General features: G+C 47.5%; 1 protein-coding gene across 12 annotated transcripts in view; it reads left to right on the top strand.

Moving 5' to 3' along the window:
- Positions 1-16,987, top strand: part of DCTN1 (dynactin subunit 1) — a 37,012-nt gene extending 20,025 nt beyond the window's left edge. For 7 of the 12 annotated variants that reach the window (XM_074274268.1, XM_074274265.1, XM_074274267.1 and 4 more), the window contains 25 exons: positions 5,476-5,673; positions 6,128-6,325; positions 6,492-6,696; positions 6,839-6,917; positions 7,000-7,159; positions 7,535-7,639; positions 7,923-8,114; positions 8,260-8,376; positions 8,575-8,727; positions 8,917-9,077; positions 9,320-9,488; positions 11,799-11,867; positions 12,056-12,118; positions 12,276-12,425; positions 12,576-12,737; positions 12,836-12,967; positions 13,081-13,206; positions 13,286-13,428; positions 13,577-13,743; positions 14,474-14,488; positions 14,673-14,806; positions 15,001-15,193; positions 15,365-15,444; positions 15,825-15,914; positions 16,027-16,987. In XM_074274268.1, coding sequence (XP_074130369.1) covers positions 5,476-5,673; positions 6,128-6,325; positions 6,492-6,696; positions 6,839-6,917; positions 7,000-7,159; positions 7,535-7,639; positions 7,923-8,114; positions 8,260-8,376; positions 8,575-8,727; positions 8,917-9,077; positions 9,320-9,488; positions 11,799-11,867; positions 12,056-12,118; positions 12,276-12,425; positions 12,576-12,737; positions 12,836-12,967; positions 13,081-13,206; positions 13,286-13,428; positions 13,577-13,743; positions 14,474-14,488; positions 14,673-14,806; positions 15,001-15,193; positions 15,365-15,444; positions 15,825-15,914; positions 16,027-16,164 — 3,399 coding nt within the window. In that variant the 3' untranslated portion in view covers positions 16,165-16,987. The remainder of the gene's footprint in view (positions 1-5,475; positions 5,674-6,127; positions 6,326-6,491; positions 6,697-6,838; positions 6,918-6,999; positions 7,160-7,534; positions 7,640-7,922; positions 8,115-8,259; positions 8,377-8,574; positions 8,728-8,916; positions 9,078-9,319; positions 9,489-11,798; positions 11,868-12,055; positions 12,119-12,275; positions 12,426-12,575; positions 12,738-12,835; positions 12,968-13,080; positions 13,207-13,285; positions 13,429-13,576; positions 13,744-14,473; positions 14,489-14,672; positions 14,807-15,000; positions 15,194-15,364; positions 15,445-15,824; positions 15,915-16,026) is intronic. The other 5 variants (XM_074274270.1, XM_074274269.1, XM_074274262.1 and 2 more) reach the window with 1 other exon arrangement.
- The last annotated feature ends 6,756 nt before the right edge of the window (positions 16,988-23,743 follow it).

Here is a 23,743-nt window from a genome sequence, read left to right on the forward strand (position 1 = left end):
ATAGGCTGTGAGGAATGGAGGGAGAGCTGTCCTCATGTACCCAGCCATATGTCCCTATATCTTTACATTTCTGTGATTAGGTGTATGTGCATTTATCATGAACTTTCAGAAGTTCTTTGGGGAGCAAGGGAGGGCAGGGAGGGAGGGATATCCTTCCTGATGCAATCCTCAGAAGGTAGGGATAGGCTTTACATGTATGTCTGTGACTCACCCTACATTCCTGTAATGTATGTTTGTGTGTGAAAGGATTGGACTCTTCTTGTTGTTTCATGTGTGATAGCATCCGTTGTATGTCTATGTAGATACTATGTGACTTATGTCTCTGTGACAAAACTCAAACATCTACATGTGGCCCAGTGTTGGTGCCAGTGATTATGTGTGTCTTTGTGGTCAGTGATTCGTATAGAGGAAGGAAGGAATCCCTAATTTGTCTCCTCCCCAGCACACGCTGGTTTTGAGGCTCCCTTCCTAAGTAAATGGTATTTCCTCTGGCTTCTTCCTGTCCACATCTTATCCCCTCCCTACTCAAAGCTAAATATCCCTTAGCTGAGCTCATTGTATCCCTGTTCACAATAACTAGTCTCCATGTGAGTGCTGGAGCTCTTGGGCCTAGGAAAATGGCACCAGTGAACCCAGTGGGTGAATGGCATTCAACCTGGATCTGAAAGATCCGAATCTGAGATTACAGCCAAATTTAGTAATCACACATGTAAGTCCTGTAGTAGAGTTCAGTACATTGACTTCACAAGTGCAAGATGAGAGAGGCCTAGTTAGATGATCTTAAACAGACTCAGACAATTTTACTGGATTACAAGCTCAGTATGAATCAGAACTGGTATGGCAGCCAAAAAACCCGACATGATCTTAGATTCCTCATTTAAAATCCAGAACAAAGGACATTTGATAGTTCTGCTGGCCAGACTCCATTTGGATTATTGTGTTCACTGGGAGGTACCACATTTTAGGAAGCATGGTGATAAGCTAGAACTTGTCTAAAAGGGAGAGACTAGCATGGCTAGGGGCCTGAAGATCATGACACAGAAAGATTGGTTTACATAACTGGGTTTACTTATTCTGGTGAACAGAATTCAGTCAGCATTAAATCACCTTCTGTGGGCCAGGCACCATCTTATGTGTTGGGGATACAAACCCAAATATTGTATTGTACTGGAGGAAAATGTTACCAACGAGGAAATACTCAAAACAGTCTTGGAGTCTTGGCTTGGGGGAGTCTTAACTTCTGGAGAGATCAGGCAAGGTTTGCATTTGATCTGGATTTCAAGTAGTGGAGTGAGGAGGAACTTGCACTTCAAAGTATGACAGACAGACAGCTTATGTAAAAACAGGGAGGTGGGAGAGAGAACACCATGTAGAGAGAATATCAGATAGAGGATGGCTAGAATAGTATCCAAAGGGCTTAATTAGCTTAGATAATGTAGAGACAGATTGTGAAGGACTTTCAATAACCGAGAGGAATTTGCATTTAGAAGCAACAAGGAATCCATGAAGCTTCTTGATAATATCATAACTTTTAGAGCCTCTTGGTCTAGTTCAAGCTGGGCAGTAACATGATCAGACCTATCCTTTAGAAATATCCATTTGACAGTTGTGTGATAGATTGATTGAAGAAGGGAGAGGATAGGTTCGGGGAGATTAATTAAGAAACTACTCAGATAGTCCAAACCAGAGGTGATGGAGACCTAACCTAGGGTGGTGGTCCTGTGAACAGAGAAGGGGATAGATATGAAAGATGGGGAGAGAGAAGCCATATGACTCGAAAGCTAATTAGATACAAGAAATTAGGAAAAATGAAGACTTTAGGATCTTTGAATCTAAGTGAGTAGGAGAGTAGTGGTATTCATAGAAATAAGAAAGTTCATAACAGGTCACAAGTTGTTTTAGATATGCAATTTTGCTTCAAAATGATGTCTAGCAAGCATTTTGGTGATAAATGTAGATGAGTTCAAAAGAGCAATAAGGGCTTGATAATTAAATTTGGGAATCAGTTATTTGGAAATGATGGTTCAATTGTGGAAGCTGATAAAGTCACAAAGAAAAAAGAAGGATCAGGACATAGTAGTAGTGAGCTACACCCACACAAAAGGGTCAGGACATTGATGAGAATCCTTCAAAGGAGACTAAGGATGGTTGGACTAGTAGAGCCGGGAGAGATTATCCAGTAAACAAAGAGTAGTCAGGAACTTGAGATCACACAAAGTGTCCCAGAAGTATGAAGACTGAGAAAAGAACATTGAATTCAGCAATAAATAGATCATTGGTGACCTTGGAAAGGAGTTTCAGTTGAATAGTGGGATTGAAAATCCAATGACAAAGGGGATTTGAAAAGTGAGAGGAAGGTGGGGAAAATGGAGGTACAAATGTAGACATACTTTTCTGGTAGTTTTGTTATGAAGACTAGCTATGAGATAATAGCTTAAGTAGAGGATAAGGTCAAGTGAAGATTACTTAAGGATAGGGAATATGGGAGAGCTGGGTACATTAGTTAGCAGAAAAAGAGCCAGTGAGTGAAATAGTGAAAACTTGAATAAGGGCACATGTTTGAAGGGATCATTCCCTGAAGGACACAAGAAGGGATGAAGTCATGAATAGGAGCTTGATAAGGAGCAGTCCCATCTCTTTTCTGAAATTGTAGCAGTAAAGGTTTCTCATCTTCAAGTATTTATAATCTCACATTCAGAAGGAACTTAAGAAACTCACCAATTCCATCTATATCTAAATAATTCCCTCTACAGTGTTTCTGACAAGTGGTCATCTATTTCTTGCTTGAGGACCATTAGTGAGAGGGAGCTCATTATCTTTTGAGGTGACTTATTACACTTGGACAAAGCTCTAAAATGTTACAAAATTTTTCTTACACCAACCCTAAATTTTCCTTTTTGCAACTTTTATTCATTGCTCATAATTCTGCCTTGTGGGACCATGAAGACCAAGAATAATCCTTCTACAATATAGCTCTTCAGATACTTAATAGCTTAATTCCTGTATTCCTTCAGCTGATTCCCATATGACATGAACTCAGAGGCCTTTTACCATTCTGGTTTTCCCCTACTGGATAACCTTGAGCTTTTCTCATTATCCTTCCTAAAACATGGAGGACAGGATTCAAATTCCAGGAATTTGTGATCTTTCTGTTTGGCCACAGCTTTCTTAAAACTGCCAAAGATTTCATTAACTTTTTGGGCTGCCATATTCTACTGTTGACTCATATGGATCTTGTAGTCCACTAGAATCTCTCAATCTTTTTTTCAGATGAATTGCTGCCTGATGATGCCTTCTAATCTTACACTGGAAAAGTTGAGTTTTTGAATCCAAGTATCAGATTTGATATGTATTTTATTGAAATTTTATTAGATTCAGGCCAGTATTGAGATCCTTTTGGATCTTAAATGTGTTACTCAGGATTTTAGCTATCTCTTGCAGCTTTGTGGCAACTGCTAATTTGATAAGAATGCCATCTGTATTTTTATCTACCATTAATTAGATATGACCAAGCACAGATCCCTGGAACATCTTATTGAACAAGTCCTTCCAAGGTGACATCACAACATTAATGGTTACACTTTGCATTCAATTAATCAGATCTTGGTTTACCTAATTAAAGTGTCATCTAGCCTCTATCCATTTGAACAAGAATTGCAGAAAAGATTTTGCACATGTTTTGCTAAAATTTAGGTCCCTCAGCTTAGAGGATCTTACTCCTCCTGTCTGCCTCTTAAGAGTCCCTGGTTTCCTTCAAAAGTCAGCTTAAATACCCCCTTTTACTTGAAGCTCTTCCTAATCTCCATCCCTTCATTTTGTTTAAGTAAATTATATACATTTCCTCTAGTAGAAGGTTTAACTCGTGGAGGTAGGTACGTACAATGTTTGCCTTTGTATCTCCACTATTTGTCACAGTGCCTGACATGTAGGTATTTAATAAAAGTTGTTGATAGACCAATGGTTGAGCTATTTTTGAACTTACCTTTCTGGTCCAATGGACCTTTGTGGGAAGGGAATTAGATTTGGCCTCAGCCTCATGGCAGAACTTGGATTAATAGGTGATGGTTTCAGAGAGGCAGACTTCAGTTTACTGGAAGGAAAGAAGCTCCTTAATTAGAGCTTCTTAAAAGAGGAGTGGTTGCCTTGGGAGGGAATGAGTTCTCCCATTCACTAGAGTTTTTGGATGGAGGCTCATCACCATCTATCAGGGACCGTTATAGGAGGTGGAGTATGAGTCAGGACTCTGAGGTCCCTTCTAGTTTTCAAATGCTTCCTTTTTGTCTATATGGATGGCTGTGTGGATGTGTGGCTGTATACACATATATTTGCAACTCATTGCATATCCTTGTGACTCTGTATTATATCTGTCTGATGACTGACTGTGGTGGGAGGAAAGGATGAGGAAAATTTGGTTTCCAATATTATGTTTTGAATCAGAAGGGCAAGGCAGGAGTCAAAAGGCCATCTCTGTGGAAGCTAAAGCCTGCTTGAAAATAGATAGATAGATAGATAGATAGATAGACAGACAGACAGACAAATGTCAGCTGTGTTCTGCCAGGATGGCCTTGTTCTTCCCCCCTGGAGTGTTTCTCACGTGATGGAAGGAATTCTGAATCTAGGAAGGGGAGAACCCATACTCCAAGATAGGGTGAGGAAGTTGGGAAATTCTCCTAATTTATACTTTTAAGTTTGGGAGGAATTAGAAGGTTGTGACTGGATGAGATAATGTCTGGCCTGCTTCATAAGTCTTCATGAGGAAGAAAGGAAGGATATAGTGGGTTAAATTAGATAGTCCAGGACTTATAATCAGAAGGCCTGTTTTTAAGTCCTGGCTATTAGGGCTAATTCCAGCTTCTTCAGGCCTCCCTGTGCTGACCTCCTGGGGACACTGTGAGGAAATCTTGAAGTGCTGTTGATGAGCTCCTATTATAATAGAGCCAGTAAAAGGAAGCCAAGCTCCGGAGTGTGCTCTTGCTCCAGCTCAGAAGGCGTTAGACCTTCACTAATTACTAAAATAATATTGCGGGCCTTGGCTTTACCATGTCCTTTGCCTTTCCCCAGGAGACAAGCTAAGAGTTTGAACATGGTCAGGAAAGCTTGGCTAGATCTCCATAGTCAAGAAGGGCTGAAACTTGGGCTTGATTTTGATCCTGCCCTTTAAGGAAGAGGGCCTCATCGAGCTGAGCCACTGTTGCTCTCCAGTTGACATTGAGGTCTCCAGCAGACTTCCTGTAGGTTGGGGAAGATTGTGGGACTCCTGTGGGGCAGTTCTCAAGGTCTCGAGTCTAACTGTTGTCTCAGTCTGTTATATTTTTTCCCTTATCCTGTTCCAACTCCTTCATTTTTTCCCCTTTTTATTCTGCCTCCCAGACTTCTAAGAGTCACTGCCTACCTCTCTCTACAATCTGCACAATGAGTTTCTCTTCGATCTGATGATCAATGTCTTTTTCTCTCTTTCCTTCCACACCCATGCAGCCTGCCCGTCCCACCAGCTCAGGGGCATCAGGGGCTGGTGGCCCTGCAGGACCCTCAGGTTCGGCCTCGGCCTCCACTGGGGAGATGAGCAGCAGTGAACCCAGCACTCCAGCACAGACACCTTTGGCAGCCCCCATCATCCCTACGCCCTCACTCACCTCTCCTGGGGCAGCTCCACCATTGCCTTCCCCCTCCAAGGTAAGACCTAGTATGTTGGAGGAAACTATTCTGCGGAGGGCCCCAAGGCTTTCTCCAGATGCGTTAGATGCATTAGGGCTGGTTTTAAGTGACCGTGGATACAGTGGTTTCCGGCTGCTGTGATTATAGGTCCCTTTCTCCATCTTAGCATGGTGGTGACCCTTAACCCTGTGGCAGTATCCTTCCCAGATGTGTGTGTATAAGAAAAGGAGAAATAGAACTCCATCCCTTCTTTTAAGGATGTAGAGGAGCCTCTTCCCTCCCTCTGAGGCGGGGTACGTTACCTCCTATACTCTCTGATTCCCCCATCAAGGGAGACAGCAGACTGTTCTGTTCCTTCCCTGGAGGTGGGGTCTCATCCCCATCCCTCCAGGCCAGCCGTGTTCCTTGATCAAGTTGAGAGCTGTAGATGGGGGGGCACCCCCAGTGAAGGGATCCTGTGGCTTCTTCCCAGGAAGAGGAAGGGCTGCGGGTCCAGGTGCGTGACCTGGAGGAGAAGTTGGAGACTCTGAGGCTGAAGCGTGCAGAGGACAAGGCGAAGCTCAAAGAACTCGAGAAGCATAAGATCCAGCTGGAGCAGGTGCAGGAATGGAAGAGCAAGATGCAAGAGCAGCAGGCAGAGCTGCAGCGGAAGCTCAAGGAGGCCCGGAAGGTGAGCTGGGCAGTGATGGTGAAGGACCGGGCAGAGGGACAGGGTCCTAGGAACAGTCACACTGGCTTGGCCCCCTTTAGAAGGGATAGAGAGCAAAGGGAATGAAAGCCTAGGCCACTGGGAGTACCTTGTAAGGCAGCACTGCATCCCCCACCTACTTCCCCAGGAAGCGAAAGATGCCTTGGAGGCAAAAGAACGCTACATGGAGGAGATGGCTGACACTGCAGATGCTATAGAAATGGCCACTCTGGACAAGGAGATGGCTGAGGAGCGGGCAGAGTCCTTGCAGCAGGAGGTAGAGGCTCTGAAGGAACGTGTGGAGGAGCTCACCACGGATCTCGAGATCCTAAAGGCCGAAATTGAGGAGAAGGGTAAGGGGGGGAGGAGCTTCCTAGGAAGTGGGAGTCTGAAACATGGAGCCCCAGAGCAGAGGTGGGGAGGGAGAGGGCTGTTTTGGCTTGAGGGCAGGGACGTGGGCCGGGTGGGCAGTGAGGGGCCTGTGTTCTCCCTCAGGATCTGATGGGGCTGCGTCCAGTTACCAGCTCAAGCAGCTGGAGGAGCAGAATGCCCGGCTGAAGGATGCCTTGGTGAGGTAGGCCTGTGTGATTCTGCCCCCACGGCTTCGGGCCCTTGCCTCTGAGGCTTTGGGTGACACCTCTTCCCCCACCCCCCAGAATGCGAGACCTATCGGCCTCGGAGAAGCAGGAGCACATCAAACTGCAGAAGCTTATGGAGAAGAAGAATGTGGAACTGGAGGCCCTGCGGCAGCAGCGCGAGCGCCTTCAGGAGGAGCTGGACCAGGCTGAGCGCACCATCGATGAGCTCAAGGAGCAGGTGGGGACAGGGCCTCGGGGGGTCTCAGTGAGGGGAGGCGCTTTCCGGGGCTTCATGTTACAGATAAGGAGACACTGAAAGGTTCAGGAATTTCACCCAGATAGTAGTAGCAACCAGGAGTGGTCTGTCCACAGCACCGTGATGCGCTGGGTGCACTCCACTCTGAGCCTCCTTTCAGACCTGCGACTCCTCTGGTTTCTGTGTTTGCCATCCAGCCCATCACATGATTCTGCCCATAGCAGGGATTAACAAATGGGGGCTGAATTCAATTGAATGCACACTTACTATGTACATCACGCAATGGTAGGCACTTGGGGGGGAACCAGCAAAGATGATAAAACCTGGCCACATGTAACTCCCTCTACAACACTGCAGGTAGATGCAGCCCTGGGAGCAGAAGAGATGGTGGAGACGCTGACAGACAGGAACCTGAACCTGGAGGAGAAAGTGCGGGAGCTGCGGGAGACCGTGGGAGACCTGGTGAGAGGAAGGCGTGGTCCGGACTCGTACTCTGCCCACCCCCAACCTCTGAGGGGAAGCTCAGTGCCTTTCCTCAGCTTTGGCTTCTCGCTCCCATCTCCTTTCACATAGTACAGAAGGAGCTGGGGAAAAGGAGGCCCCGCTCTGACCTTTCCCACTGAGGATGACTAGGGACCTTGATTTCCTGCTGACCCCAACCCTGAGGGACACGCTGGGAGGGGATCCCCTCAGGACCATGTCTGGCCCTTGATCCTTATTGCTGCATACTGCCTGTGTACCACAGGAAGCCATGAATGAGATGAATGATGAGCTGCAGGAGAATGCCCGGGAGACTGAGCTTGAGCTTCGGGAGCAGCTGGACATGGCAGGGGCCCGAGTGAGGGAGGCCCAGAAGCGTGTGGAGGCTGCTCAGGAGACGGTTGCTGACTACCAACAGACTATAAAGAAATACCGACAGCTGACCGCCCATCTGCAGGTACCTCCTCCTGCCCCTAGTTACATCCCACACCTGAAGTTGCTTGTTCAGACTGTATTAGGTCCCTCTGTTCTGCTTCTCCCAAACACTCTTCTCCAAGGCCTGGTTCCCCTGCTCTTGTTCAAAGTCTGTCCCTACTATCCAGGATGTGAATCGGGAGCTAACCAATCAGCAAGAGGCTTCGGTGGAGAGACAGCAGCAGCCACCCCCGGAGACCTTTGACTTCAAGATTAAGTTTGCTGAGACCAAGGCCCACGCCAAGGTTAGTATTAAAGGTGGGAGTGAAGAATGCTTACTGTTGATGGCTTGTCAGGGCCCTGAGAAGAAAGGACCGGCCTAGTGTTAACAACTGGCGGAATCTGACTGTGCTCTGTACTCAGAGAAGCTGTGGCCCCTGGGGCCTGGCGTGGATGGGCTTGGGGCTCCTCCCCCCATGCTCTGCTGTGCTGTCACCCTTTAGGCCATTGAGATGGAACTGAGGCAGATGGAGGTAGCCCAGGCCAATAGGCACGTGTCCTTGCTTACGGCCTTCATGCCGGATAGCTTCTTGAGGCCTGGTGGAGATCACGACTGTGTCCTGGTCCTGTTGCTCATTCCCCGCCTGGTTTGTAAGGTAAGCCCCCTGCTTTCATAGGCCCTCTCACAAGGTGTGCTCCTGCACCTCGGATGCCCCCACCCAGAACCCCATGGCCCTTCTTTGTCTGAGTCTTGGCCCTGAGCCCAGGCAGTGCCCTTGGGTCTCCCTCCCTGAGGGCTTTTGCCTCGGGGCTGAGCCTCATGTCCCCTTCCACTTCTCTGACAGGCAGAGCTCATCAGAAAGCAGGCCCAGGAGAAGTTTGATCTGACCGAGAACTGTGCGGGGCGACCAGGGCTTCGAGGGGCTCCTGGGGAGCAGCTCAGCTTTGCCGCTGGCTTAGTGTACTCGCTGAGTCTCCTGCAGGCCACACTCCACCGCTATGAGCAGTGAGTAACCCTGTGCCTCCAGTCCTGGCTCCGTCTCTCTCTCCTGCCATCATCAAAACTGCAATATAAACTCCAGGGCCCTGCCCTTCCGTCCCACCGCTGCTTGTGATGACTGCTCCTCCCCAGGGCCTCTGGTTATATTTGCTGCCCCTCAGTCCCTTTAGCTCAACACTGGGAGAGGGAACACCCTGGATCTCTGTCCCATGACCAAGGTCTTACGGAGGTTGTGCTCTAACCCGCAGTGCCCTGGCTCAGTGCAGTGTGGACGTCTACAAAAAGGTCGGTAGTCTCTATCCCGAGATGAGTGCCCACGAGCGCTCCTTGGACTTCCTCATTGAGCTGTTGCACAAGGACCAGCTGGATGAGACGGTCAACGTGGAGCCGCTCACCAAGGCCATCAAGTACTACCAGGTGTGGGCAGCAGACAATGAGGGGACGGGACGAGACGGGACTGGATGGGGCTGAGATGGGGTTAGGATGGTGGCTGCCTCTCTCTGGGTCTGAATGACCGTGGATCGGCCCTCAAGGCATGGCAGATTTGTGTCTGGGAGTGAAGGAGGCACTGAAGGATCCCTGGAAGGAAGATCACTGTATGAATCTAGGCCAGAACACCTAATGGGATGGGGAGGAAAAAAGGCACGTGGGTAGGAGGGATAAGTCTGGGAGAGTTTCCCACAACTCTCCTCCATGTTCCTTTGGAATTGGTAGGGAGATGAAAAGTGTGCAAGCAAGCAGGTACATTGCTAGATGCCTAGAGAAAGTGGGGGGGCAGCTAGGTGGAGCAGTGGATAGAGCACCAGCCCTGAAGTCAGGAGGACCTGAATTCAAATCTGATGTCAGACACTTGATACTTCCTGGCTGTGTGACCCTGGGCAAGTCACTCAACCCCAATTGCCTCAGCCAAAAAAAAAGCAAAAAATAAAAGAGAAAAGAGAGGGCAGGAAACTGGCCTGGAAGAGAGAAGCTCATAGAAGTGTAGAACGTCAAGAGATGGAAAGGCTCTTAAAGCTCATCTCTAACCAGTTTACTGATGGAGTGTCAAAATAAATGTGTGATGGGGGAGCTCAGTGCCTAGAAATCTGAAGAAGTCAGAAGTACCAGAGGATCCCTGATTGAAAAACAGCTTCTTTTCTTAAAAAAAAAAAAAAAAAAAAAAAAGTACTGATGTATTTTGTTTTTATATTGCCTATTTTTCCTTGTATCTCTCACTTTTCTTCCTTCTAGAGAGCTTTCCCTCATAAATTTTTTTTTAAGGGAAATTTCAGGAAAGTTAATTGATACATTGCAAAAATAGATTTTCTATGTGGTATCCCATCCTGGGGGGAATGGAAGGAAGTGCAGCTCTCCTTTAGAATCAAGTTCATTCTCTGTAACCTCAGTGCTTGTGTAGCTGTTTTCATGGCTCTGCATCAGTTCAGTTAAGGCTCTTTGTGCTTCTCTATATTCATGATGCTCCTGTTTCTGGCAGCAGAAATATTCCACTGCACTCACGTGCCACGACTGGTTCGGCCGTTTTCCCAGTTGAAGGGCAATCTGCTTCGTTTCCAGCTCTTTGCTGCCACAAAAAGCTTTGCCCTGCATGTTTTGGTGTGTGCAGCACCACCTCTTCAGAGTATGTTCCTAGCAACAGATACTCTGGGTCAGGGGACATGGACTTTACATGCTTTCCAGAAGTCATTTCAGTTCATGTGCCTGTCTTTTCACACGCCCTTCGGTGTTGACTCTTCTCACTTGGAGAGTGTAAGGTGATCGCTCACGGTGGTTTTGATCGAGCTGCTTGTTTGATGATGACTGATGGATAGTTTTGCAGTGCTGTCTTTGGAGCGGGGCTGATGGGAAATGGGTCTTGAGTGAAGTGATACGGGACATAAAAGTCCACAGCCCTTCCTCTGGTTGCTGAAGCAGCTGGGCTTTTCTGCAGAGTCCTTGTCTCTCTTTTCTAGAAGATTAGCGGACCCCTGAAATTGTGTGTCTCATGGGAAAGGAGCACTCTGTGGAGGTGTCCCTCAGTCCTGAGGGGAGAGACCACCGTCAGCAGGCTCCAGGAGATACCTCACAAGGCGTTTTGTTAGCAGGATGGGCGGCGCGTGCTTTGTGGGAGGCCGGCCTCGTCTTTGGCTCTCCGAATCTCTGCAGGCCCCCCTCGTTGCTAGGACTTATGCTCTTCCCTCAGGGAGCTGGCTGCCCCCCAGGCTCTCCCCCTCTGAGCCCTCCCTGCTCTGCTTGCTCTGCAGGCCCTTTCCACAGCTGGGCCTGTGCTCCAGTACACACATGTACACGTCCCCATCTCTCTCCCAAAAAGTTCCTGTTGGACAGTACAAGGAAGGGAGGGGCCTGTCTGGGCTCCAGCCTGGGGACTGAGTGTCCTCCTATGGCCAGGAGCCCGGGTGATAGGGCACCAGGCCCATTCCACACCTGCCTCAGACTCTTAATAGTCATTCACCTCGCCTGCCTCCATTTCTACTACTGTAAAATGGGAATAAAAGGAGTGTTGAACTTCTGAGGGGGTTGTGAGGATCAGATGACATTTGTAAAATTCTTAGTATAGGCCTGGCAGAGGCTTCATAAGGTATTTCCTCGCTCCTACACACAAGCAGGAGTTTAGGAGGCGGGGCGACTTTTCACCGGGTTATGGGTGATGGGGACCTGGGGACAAAGGGGAGGAGGAGAATGATAAGCAGAAGCCTGATCCCAGGTCTGAGTCTGTCTGTTCTTCCTTAGCACCTGTATAGCATCCATCTTACTGAGCAGCCCGAGGACTGTACTGTGCAGCTGGCCGACCACATCAAGGTGAGGGCTGGCCTGATAGGTGGCCAAGGGGCTTCAGACCAGCTCCTGGAAAGTGAGCCCCCGCTCCCCATCGCCTCCCAGTGGTTGGAGGGGGGAGCTGGAGGACTCCTGGGGCAATGAAGCTGAAAAGAGCACTTGGGGGCCAGAAAGGGAAGGGTGCTCATGGGCTGCTGCCGGTGTCTTCACAGTTCACCCAGAGTGCACTGGACTGCATGGCTGTGGAGGTGGGGAGGCTTCATGCCTTTCTGCAGGTGAGTTGTGGGCCCCGCCCTCCCGGTCACTCACTCCTACCCTTTCTCCCTCTCTTTTCTTGCCCACCCTCATCAAACCCTTCCCCCTTGCTTGACTGCCCTCCTTTCTCATTCCTTTTCCCTGTTAGCATTGACTTTGTGTCCTCTCTGTGTCCAGGGAGGGCAGGAGGCCTCAGACTTATCCCTCCTGCTCCGGGATCTGGAAACATCCTGCAGTGACATCCGGCAGTTCTGTAAGAAGATCCGAAGACGGATGCCGGGCACGGATGCTCCTGGGATCCCAGCCGCCCTTGGTTTTGGGTCTCAGGTCTGTGGGATGTGCCCTGGGCTGCAGGGAGGCAGAGAAAACAAAAGGATGGGACACCTGTCATCCCTGGCAGGGGCTGGGGCAGGGGGCCTGTGGAGGGGAAGGGGAGGTTGGGGGACAGACTCCCCTCACCCGCTCTCCTTGCTGCAGGTGTCAGATACACTTCTGGATTGTCGGAAGCATCTGACGTGGGTGGTGGCTGTGCTACAGGAGGTAGCTGCCGCTGCCGCCCAACTGATTGCCCCCCTGGCTGAGAACGAGGGTCTGCCCTCCGGCACCCTGGAAGAGTTGGCCTTTAAGGCAGGGGAGCAGGTAGAGAGGCTGGTGGGGAAGGGTGGAGAAGTGGGGGAGGGGGCGGTGACGGCTCCCGGGTCTGACTGGGGCTGACTCAGGTCCTGGGCTCCCAACAGATCTACGGGTCTCCATCCAGCAGCCCCTACGAGTGCCTTCGACAGTCATGTAGCATCCTCATTGCCACCATGAACAAGCTGGCTACAGCTATGCAAGAGGGAGAGTACGATGCAGAGAGGCCCCCGAGCAAGGTGGGCCAGGGGGTCTGGTGGGCTGCGACGAGGGCCTGGGGAGTCCCAGACAAACCTGGGGGGGGGCGTGCTGTGTGGGACTAAGGAATCCTCACCTCCCGGTGTCCCCACAGCCGCCCCCCTCCGAACTGCGGGCCGCAGCCCTTCGTGCAGAGATCACGGATGCTGAGGGGCTGGGCCTGAAGCTGGAGGACCGGGAGACCGTCATCAAGGAGCTGAAGAAGTCGCTCAAGATCAAGGTGGGGACCTGGGGATGGGAGACAGCAGGGGGGGAGGGTGGAGCTGGCAGCCCAGCTGAGCTGACACCATGGCTTCCAGGGGGAAGAGCTGAGCGAGGCCAATGTGCGCCTGAGTCTCCTGGAGAAGAAGCTGGACAGCGCGGCCAAGGACGCCGACGAGAGGACCGAGAAGGTGCAGAGCCGCCTAGAGGAAACGCAGGCCCTGCTGCGCAAGAAGGAGAAGTACGGGGCGCCCCCCTCCCCCGCTCGGCCCTGCCCCACACTCACTCCTCCCCTCCCCTCCCCCCGCCCGGCCCAGCGCAGCCTGCTCCTCTCCCCTCGGGGCTGGCGGGGGCGCGGGGACACCCAGGGCTCCCTGCCTCTCTTACAGAGAGTTCGAGGAGACGATGGACGCCCTCCAGGCAGACATTGACCAGCTGGAGGCCGAGAAGGCCGAGCTGAAGCAGCGCCTGAGCAGCCAGTCCAAAAGGACCATCGAGGGGCTGCGGGGAACACCCCCCTCGGGCATCGCCACCCTCGTCTCTGGCATCACTGGTGGTGAGCGGCGGGCCCAGGGGCTTGGCCACAGGCCGGGGGCCATCTCTCCCAGCATTCATGAAGCTACTGAGCAGGCTTCCAGTTGTTCAGGGAGTGAGGAGGAGGGGCAGGATTGGAATCCAGCTCTGAAGTCATCTTCCTGCCACCACCACCCCCGCCCCCAGTGCGTCAGGCCTCGGGCACTAGGCCCTCTCTGTACTCGGTCTCTCTTCCCTGCTCCCGGTGCTCCCAGGCAGGCTGAGCTGCACCCGGCTATTGGGCCCACCCATGCCCCTCCCGAGTGTCCCGTCACTCCCACCGTCCAGTTCCTTAAGCTTGCCATGAGCTCTCCTTTGAGCCATTGTTTCCCAACTACTGACCCTCCTGTTGTGCCCTGGATCTGGGGGCAAAGGCCCCCTTATGTCAAAGCCGGTCCTCCTTTGGCTCCGGCCTCCATTCACCTTGTTGTTACTTCCTAAAAAGCTAGAGGGACGTACACAGAAGCCAAAGCACAAGGAACTCTGGGGAAAGGGGACCTTTACCAGGGAACCCTGGGGAGGGTGTGGAAGCCGCCCCACTCCCAGGCTTCCCTGGGTGCGAAACATAAGGACCACTCGAGGACCGTGGGTTATGTCACTGGACTGTGGCTTCAGGTCCTGCTCCTGTCCTTGCACCTTGAAACCCCAACCCCCTGTCACATGTGTGTCTCTTCTCTCCTCTCTCCCCTCCCCCTGGGCTGGCCTGGCCACAGAAGAACAGCAGCGAGGTATAGACCTGCCTGGATGCTGAGGGGGTTTGGGGGGGCAGTGCCTGACTTCCCTGTCTGGGGATCTGGGATAGGGCAGTGGTCAGTATGAAAGGGCATGAGCCTGAAAGGGGAGCACGGAGCATGGGGTGAGCTCTGAGCTCCTTGGACACTCGTGAGCGCTCTCCTGGTGATGTCCCCACAGGGGGCGCTGCAGGGCCACCTCTGGCCAACATCCCAGGCCCTGGGCCCGTGAAGGACTCTCCCCTGCTGCTCCAGCAGATCTCGGCCATGAGGCTGCACATCTCCCAGCTCCAGCATGAGAACAGCACGCTCAAGGTATGGAGCCAGGAGGAAGTAGGTGGAGCCTGGAATGGGAGTCCAGCCCTGGGACTGACTGATGGAGAAGGGGATGGGAGGATGGGATTGAGGGAGAAAAGCTCTGGTCTGGTTTGGGTCGATGGGAGCACCTGGGCATGGGGTGGGGCTGCAGCCCTTCTCCCCTAACATCTCTCTCCTCTTCCTGGTCCTAGGGAGCCCAAATGAAGGCAGCCCTGGCAGCTTTGCCTCCCCTGCATGTGGCCAAGCTCACCTCTTCAGGGCGGGAAAGCTCCGATAGTGAGCTCTCAGCTGGAGCTTTGTACCGGAAAACCAGCCATCTGCTGGACACGCTGCATCAGCTCAGCTCATGCACCCGGGTCATAGATATCACAAGGTCCAGCCCTGGTAAGCACTCTGCCTTCCCTTGTTCCCTGGGTCCAGAGTATGATTCCATACTCTCTGCACTGAAAGAGATCTTGCTGGTGGGCCAAGGTTACCATCCCACTCTAGTGCAGCTCTGTCTCTACATCCCTCTTCTGCCCTCCCACCCTCACCAGCTGCTTTCTCCCTTTGCAGCCACAAAGAGCCCTGGTGCCCAACTTCTGGAGCAGCTCACCCAGCTCCAGTCCCTGAGTGACACCATCGACAAACTGCAGGTGAGAGCCCTTCCCCCAGCTCCCCACATCTCACCAGTGCTTTGGTGATCCCTGAGCCAGGTTATTCCTGCCAACACCAAGGTCCCCACTTCTGGGGGCCTGGATGCCCCACAGCGTGAACAAGACCTCAGGACCAGCCTTGGCATTGCCTTCAGGAAGCACTCTAGTCTAGCTGAGGAGGCTCAGGCAAGACAGTTAGGAGAGCTGAGGCCCTTTTCCCACCAGGCCAGGGAAAGAGGCTGCAACAGCAAAGGGGGAAGCCTTAGAAGAGACAAGGCTTGAGCTTGGTAAAGGCCCAGGCCTCCGCTGTCCATAAGGGAGAGCACTTGTAGTCTGGCAGCTTCTCGTTTCTGTCATAATCTGCCATTTCTTCTCCACAGGATGAGGTGATGAAAGAGACTGTGTCTCAGCGGCCAGGAGCCACCGTCCCCACTGACTTTGCCACGTTCCCCTCATCAGCCTTCCTTAGGGTGAGACTGAAGGGGGGACACGGGGTGGTGCTTTTCCAGGAATGAGGAAATGGGGTGTGAGCACCCTCATGTTGCCTTACTGGGCACATTGCCTTCTCTCCTTCCCTCCCAGGCCAAAGAAGAGAAACGAGAAGACACTGTATACGTGGGCAAAGTGACCTTCCCCTGCACGGCTGGCCTAGGACAGCGGCACCGCCTGGTGCTGACCCACGAACAGCTGCACCGGCTTCATGGCCGCCTCATCTCCTAGCTCCAGCTGCGTCCCTCTGCTCCTTTTCATGTTTCCCTGCCACCCTGAGGGTTCTGTCTGCTGCCGCTTCATCCCACCTTCCCACAGACCAGTCCCAGACAAAAATATCACTACTTGTGTAAAGCCATAATGCTCACCCTCTCCCATCCTCTCCTCCTGGAGCCCAGCCCCTGGCCTTAGCTGCTCCCTTCTCCCTGGGAAGTTGGGGGAGGAGCAGGGCTGGCCTGGCCCAGGGGAGCGGTGCTCAGCCCCAGCATGGGGAATCACCCCCTCAATAAAGCAGCTTCTTCCTCAGCACTGTATGCATGGTGTTGGGGGTAGAAGATGGAGTGGAGGCTAAAGGGATGGCTGTATGCGGGGCACCGAGATCCAGCCAGCCCTCCGCCAGTGACTCAGCAAAAAGCCGCAGGGTCTGGGATGGGAGAGAAGATATAGCAGGGCTTTGGGGTTTGAGGGGCTGCGTCAATGCCCAGGCATGCCTGGTGCATAGTAACCCTTAAAGGAGCAAAGGTTCTTTTACATGCCCAGTCCCTACATTTTACCGTTCAGCCTCCCATTCATTGGGTGCCTTGTGCTGAGCATACAAAAAAGTAGCTTATAACATGATGGGCGCAGGATCTTTCACGATTGCTGAGAGCCAAGTGGTCCTCAGACCAACCCAGGGGCCTGTAGGTAATGGGAGGGTGAGAAGCCCTGTTTTATTTGGATATGGATCTTGTGTTTATTTCCTCCACTGAGGCAGACTGAAACTATCCATGCTTTCCTCCCCCTGCACTGAGAATAAAAAAATCTCCCCATGGAATCTATCCATGGTACTGAAGGTTGACCTCTGGATCCTCAATTCCTTTGTAGACCCCAGACTTGACAGTGGCTTTACCCTGCTGGTGTCAGACTCAGAAATGAGTGGGATGTGCTAGAAAACCACAAATTAAGATCATCCAGGGTGCATTTTATTTTTATTTTGTAGAATGCTTCCCAATTATATCTTAATCTGAATCTGGTGGGACCGGAGAGTGTGAGATGGTTTGATATCTCTTTGCATTCGTCCATTGGCAATGTCTTGAAAACAGCATGTGTGTATGTGAGAGTACACACACACAAACACACACATGCAGCTTGTTATTCTCGTTTAGTTCTCTCATAGTTTTGATTCTTGATAGATTGTGGTGAATAATTTGTAGCCATGACACACCCATGACAAAATATCAACATGGGCTGTTATGGCAGGAATCAGCCTGGGATCCCTGAGAGCATTATATAGTTTCCTGCTTATCATGTATCATGTATCATGATCTGTTTAGTCCCAACTCATGGCCTAATCATATCTGTCCAGGATGTGTGTATTACATATGTATGCATACAAATATATGAATGTACATATACAAAACACTCCAAATGTGCATATACATGTGTTCTTGAGCACACATAAAAACTACATTGTATATACGAGTGCATACATGTGTACATTGTGCCATGTTTACACAAATGTACACATACAGTATATGTGTTTGTGGTGCAGTTGTAAGCCATTTTAAAATTGTACCAAGACATTGGTACCCTCTGCATATGTGCTGATAGACAACTCCAAGAGCTGCCTTTGGAGCCTGATCAATGAATAAATGAATGAAAAAGCTTGTTAAGCACAAAGCACCAAGGGCATACACAGAAAAAGCAAGAGAGTCTCTTTTTCAGATGTCACCTTGTGGTGGGGGACATAGTGCACAGATCTCTGTGAGCTGGAAAAGGTCTTTTCTTTCATAATGCCATTTTTGCTGATAAAGGCATTTGGGTGTGATGGAGCATTTGGCAGTGAGAACTCTTAATTTTTCTAAGTCTTAGTTATAGCTTGTGAAGAGGTGGAGCTACAACATCCACAACTACAGTTGGCAAGGTGCTCAAGGGCTGTTCCATAGCACAGGTGATGGCCTTGGGGGATGGTCTGGAAGCAGGATGGGGGGCTGCCACTCCGGGGACCTTGGAGCTTATTTATGCATCAGTAGCAGTTGGTGTTTATGGCAGGCCCTTTCTGCACAATGATGGCAAGACTGATTCATACTACAGCCATTTGGTTTTCCACTGGCTGACTTAAGTAACTGGATCTTGGTGAGTCCTTATGCTATTATAATAATTGAAATAATAGCTAGAAATTATAAAGCATTTTAAAATCTGCTTAAGTGCTTTGTATTCGTAATTCGTTTGATCATCACAATGGCCCTACGAGATAGGTATCTATTATTCCTATTTTACAGATGAGAAAACTGAGGCAAACAGGTTAAATGACTGTCCAGGATCACAGAACCAGTAGGTTTCTGAAGCAGGATTTGAATTCAGCTCTTGATCTAGGCCCTATGATCTATCTACTCTGCCACTACTTGCCTCATTATTATATGACATTTATTTAACATTACATTTTGCAACGTACTTTATGTACATTATCTCTTGATTCTCTTAATAACTTCATAGGCCGTGGTTTTTCTCTTATGCATGAGTCAACTGAGACTTAAAAGTTTGTGACTTTCCTAAGGTCTCACAGCTAAAAATTTTCTGAAATGGGATTTGAACCCTTGATCTTCAAGACTAGCATTCTTTCTCCAGTCAGCAAGCATTTATTGAGCACTGGGGATAAATACAAATGTGGGACAGTCTCCCTTTCCCCCATTCTCTTACAAGACTACAAAATACAGATAAGCAAAACCAGGAAATATATATTTAAAAAATCATGTGTTGGTTGGGAATGTGAATGAGCATACCACTAATAATTGGGGAAACAGAAAAGGTCTCTGGCAAGAGGTAGTACTCATGCTGAGTCCTGAAAGGTGCTGGGATCTGAAAAAGTAGAGCCTTCCTGTCATGGAGGAGAGAACATTGTATAAAGTCACAAGTGGAATGTCATGCTTGGGGAACATCAACTAGGCCTCTGCAGTTAAAGCATAAAGTATATTAAAAGTCACATATAATCATCTGTCTCCAAGATACTTTGTATGATTTTAACACGTTGATGCCAGAAGAATCTTTTTAAAGCATATGTTTGGTTAGAGCAGCCTCCAACTTACCCTGTTACTCTAGTGGCAAAGATCAAGAAATCGGTTTGGTATTCAGAATCAACAACCTGGTTCCAGTTTACCTTTCCAGCCTTGTCCTCTATTTAATTTATCCAACCAAACTTCAAAATTGTGTCTCCAGAACAGATTCCCTCTGAAGGTTATGTTTAGGGGTTAAGAAAAATATCCCCATTTTTATAGATGAGGGAACTGAAGCTCAAAGAGGGAAAAGGACTTGCCCAAGATCATGGCTGTTTATCGGTGAGATATACTCTATTTGTCTACTAGTGTACTGCAATTTTTCCTTTTGTTTAAGCAAACAAGCACAAGGCTGGAGTTTCTCAAAACTTCAGTAACCAGAGAGGGGGGAGGAGCTGGCAGAAGGAGTTAAGTCATTATGCTAGTGGGGGCTGACTGGCCCTGGCTAGCTTTGGCTGCCTGACCTGTTGGGGAAGGATGAAAGACTATATCTGGAGGAGGAAATACATTTCCCTCCCTTCCCCCCAGCATCAAAGGATTGGCTAAAGGGGCCATTGGTTACCAGCTCTTGGGAGTAGCTGCTTTTAGGACCTGGAAAGTACTTTTCAAAGTGAAGCAGCCTTGAGGAAAAAAGGCTTTGATGGCTAAATGGACCCTCAGCATGGGCATTGGGGCAGTTGACCTTACTTTAGATAATCAGTCAATTGAACCTTTTTTGCTACATGGTCTAAGTGGGTGGAAATTGCTGCAAAGGTTCTAGACCTTTTTTTTTTTTTTTTGAAAATATATTTTTGGGGGGCAGCTAGGTGGCGCAGTGGATAGAGCACCAACCCTGAAGTCAGGAGTACCTGAGTTCAAATCTAAACTCAACACTTAACACTCCCTAACTGTGCAAGCCTGGGCAAGTCATTTAATCCCAATTGCCTTAGCAAAAGAAAAAAAAAAAAAAAGAAATTAAAAAATATATATATATATTGCTAAAGGGTACCATAGATAATGAAGCAGCATCAATATTAAACATTTTTGCACCAAGTGGTATAACATGTAAATTCCTAGAGGAGAAATTAAGTTGTAAGAAGAAATAGCAAAACTATAATAGTAGAAGATCTCAGCCACAAAATAAATAAGAAGTTAAAGAAGTAAATAGAATACTAGGAAAGTTAGGTATGATAGATCCTTGGAGAAAATTGAATGTACTCCTTTCCTCTGCAGAAAGGAGTACATTTTCTTCTCAGCAGTTCATGGAACCTATACAAAAATCGACCATGTATTAGGACATAAAGATCTCAAAATTAAATGCAGAAAGGCAAAAATGGTAAATGCATTTTTTTCAGATCACAAAGCAATAAAAATTACTTTCAATAAAATAGACCAAAAGGTAATTGGAAACTAAATAATCTCATCCTAAAGAATGAATGGGTGAAACAGCAAATCATAGACACAATAATGTCATCTAAGAGAATGACACTAATGAGACAACATACCAAAATTTATGGGATGCAGCCAAAGCAGTAATAAGGGGAAATTTTATCTTTAGATGCTTACTTGCATAAAATAGAGAAGATCAATGAATTGGGCTTGTGACTAAAAAAGCTAGAAAAAGAAAAAATTAAACCCCTCCAATCAAATACTAAACTTGAAATTCTAAAAATAAAAGGAGAGATTAATAAAATTGAAAGTAAACTATTGAATTAAATAAATAAAACTGAGTTGGTTTTATGAAAAAAGCCAACAAAATAGATAAATCTTTAGTTAATTTGATTAGAAAAAGGAGAGGAAAATCTAAATGTTAGTCTCAAAAATGAAAAGGAAGAACTTTCCACCAGTGAAGAGGAAATTAGAGCAATAATTAGGAGTTATTTTGCCCAATTTTATGCCAATAAATTTTATAATCTAAGCAAAATGAAGGAATATCTACAAAAATATAGATTGCCCAGATTAACAGAAGAAATAAATTACTTAAATAGTCCCATTTTAGGAAAAAAAAAATAGAACAAGCTATTAATCAACTCCCTAAGAGTTGGATGGATTTACATGTGAGTTCTACCAAACATTTAAAGAACAATTAACCCCAATACTATAAAAACTATTTGAAAAAATAGGGAATGAAGGACTCCTACATAATTCCTTTTATGACACAGACATGGCATTGATACCTAAATCCATTCTGGATCCAGATTCCATTCTGGAGCACAATCTGGAACTATGCTCAAAAAACTATCAAACTGTGCATTCCCTTTGATCCAGCAATGTTTCTACTGGGTTTATATCCCAAAGAGATCTTAAAGAAGAGAAAGGGACCTACATGTGCAAAAATGTTTGTAGCAGCCCTTTTTGTTGTGGCCAGAAACTGGAAACTGAATGGATGCCCATCAATAGGAGAATGACTGAATGAGTTATGGTATATGGATGTTATGGAAATGACTAGCAGGATAATTTCAGAGATACCTACATGAGCATGATCTTGGAGAGAACTACATGAAGTGAGCAGATCCAAGAGATCATTATACATGGTAACAGCAAGACTGTATGACGATCAATTCTGATGGACGTGGCTCTCTTCAACAATGAAATTATTCAAAGCAATTGTTCAGGGATGAAAAGAGCCATCTATACCCAAAGAAAGAACTGTGAGAACTGAGTGTGGACCACAATATAGCATTCTCACTCTTTCTGTTGTTTGCGTGCATTTTGTTTTCTTTCTCAGTTTTTTTTCCTTATTGATCCAATTTTTCTTGTGCAGCAAGATAACTATATAAATATGTATGCATATATTGGATTTAATATATATTTTAACACATTTAACATGTATTGGACTACCTGCCATATAGAGGATAGGGTAGAGGAAAGAGGGATAATTTGGAACAGAAGGCTTTGCAAGGGTCAGTGTTGAAAAACTACCCATGAATATGTTTTAATAAAAAGCTTTAATTTAAAAAAATAATAAAATACAAATTTACTAAAAGCATCAGCTTGTCCCTGAGATATGATGATGTGCAACTTCATTTCCAGTGAAAGTCCCCTTGTTTTTCCGGGGGGCATAATATGAAAAAGAGAGCTTCCAAATTTTCTCCAAATACAGGGGCCCATATTCCAGCCATAAGCTTATTTAAGAAATGTGGGTATATATATATATATATATATATCCCAGTTTATAATTTTTAGTGCTGAGCCTATCATGTAAATAAGTTAAAAAAATTTTTGATTAAGCATTTTTAAAATTTCGCTCTCACTTATGCCATCTTATTACAAACTCACAGCAAATACGTAGAATCTAACAAACAGATTACCACATTGGTCATGGACAAAAAAGGTGTCTCATTCTGCACATTAAGCATTCTTCATCATTGATCTGGAATCATGATTTTCTTAAGTCTTTAAAATTTGTTTACTTTAAACATAGTTTTATATAATTGTCCTACTTCTGCTCATTTGATCCAAGGCCAATTCATGTAAATCTTCCCAGGTTTTTCTGTAGTCTTCCTTCCTCAATCATTTTGGCTATTCTAACACTTGGGAGAGGTTACAGACTCCAGTGGTATTGACACCATATATTGGTCAAGTGGAAAGGAATAATTTTAGGGCTTATGTTATAATTCCTGGGGAGAAGAGGACTACCACCAATGAGAAGCCCTAAGAACCCCTTTCCCCTCTTCCAATCCTGCTTCCCACTAAGTCCCCAAAGCTAACATCCTGGCGAACAGTCTCTATAGAGGAAGGACATGGTAGCTGCTTCTGCCAGTGTTAAAGCCTCTGCCTCATCTGCAGGCCTGTAACTAAAGACCCAGAAAAGAAAGTTCTCAATACCAAAGTCCTTGACATTGTCAAACTGTTCAAAATCAAATTACAAGGACATGATATCAACACATTAAAGAAGATGCATTACCAATTTCTTTCTTTGCCAATGGATCTTTATGACCTGAAGCTAAAGCCTCCCATATGTGCTGTCTCCCCTATTAGAATGTGAACTCTGTGGGAGCAGAGATGATCTTTTCTATTTGTATCTCCGATGTTTTGTACACTAGTAAAAGCTTAATAAATGCTTTATTGATCCATTCTTTAGGCTATAGTGATCTGCAATGTCTGCCATTTTGGTTTTTTTCCTGGGATCCTATATTTGACCTAAGCCTCTGAGAAGTCATGCAGAATGAACGACATCTGCCCGTTTCTCTTGCCAAGCATCTTGACTGTTGGACATAGTTGTTAGAAATAAAAACTTCAGACCCAAATTCTTGGAGTAGAGGAAAGCTCTATATGTTTTTTGCAAGAAGCAGGAACCTTTGAGCAATTTACAAAAGCCAGATCCAGCCGTTATGTTCCATAATCTTGTCCTGCCTCCTTACCGCCCCATCTCAGATTTCCATTGGAGAAGACCCTTACAAAATCTAATATTTCATGACTCCCATTATATGCAGTCCTTGATATGTTTCCATGCTCTTCCCTTCCCTCACCATAATATCATGTGTTCAAAAATAATGGATGTCTCCTCCTAAAGTTAATATACAAAAGCTTATTAAGCATGCTCAATTAAAAATTTAGCTTGCCCTGGGCCTAAACCC

This window comes from Sminthopsis crassicaudata, chromosome 6 (genome assembly GCF_048593235.1).
Source record: "Sminthopsis crassicaudata isolate SCR6 chromosome 6, ASM4859323v1, whole genome shotgun sequence".
NCBI lineage: Eukaryota > Metazoa > Chordata > Mammalia > Dasyuromorphia > Dasyuridae > Sminthopsis > Sminthopsis crassicaudata.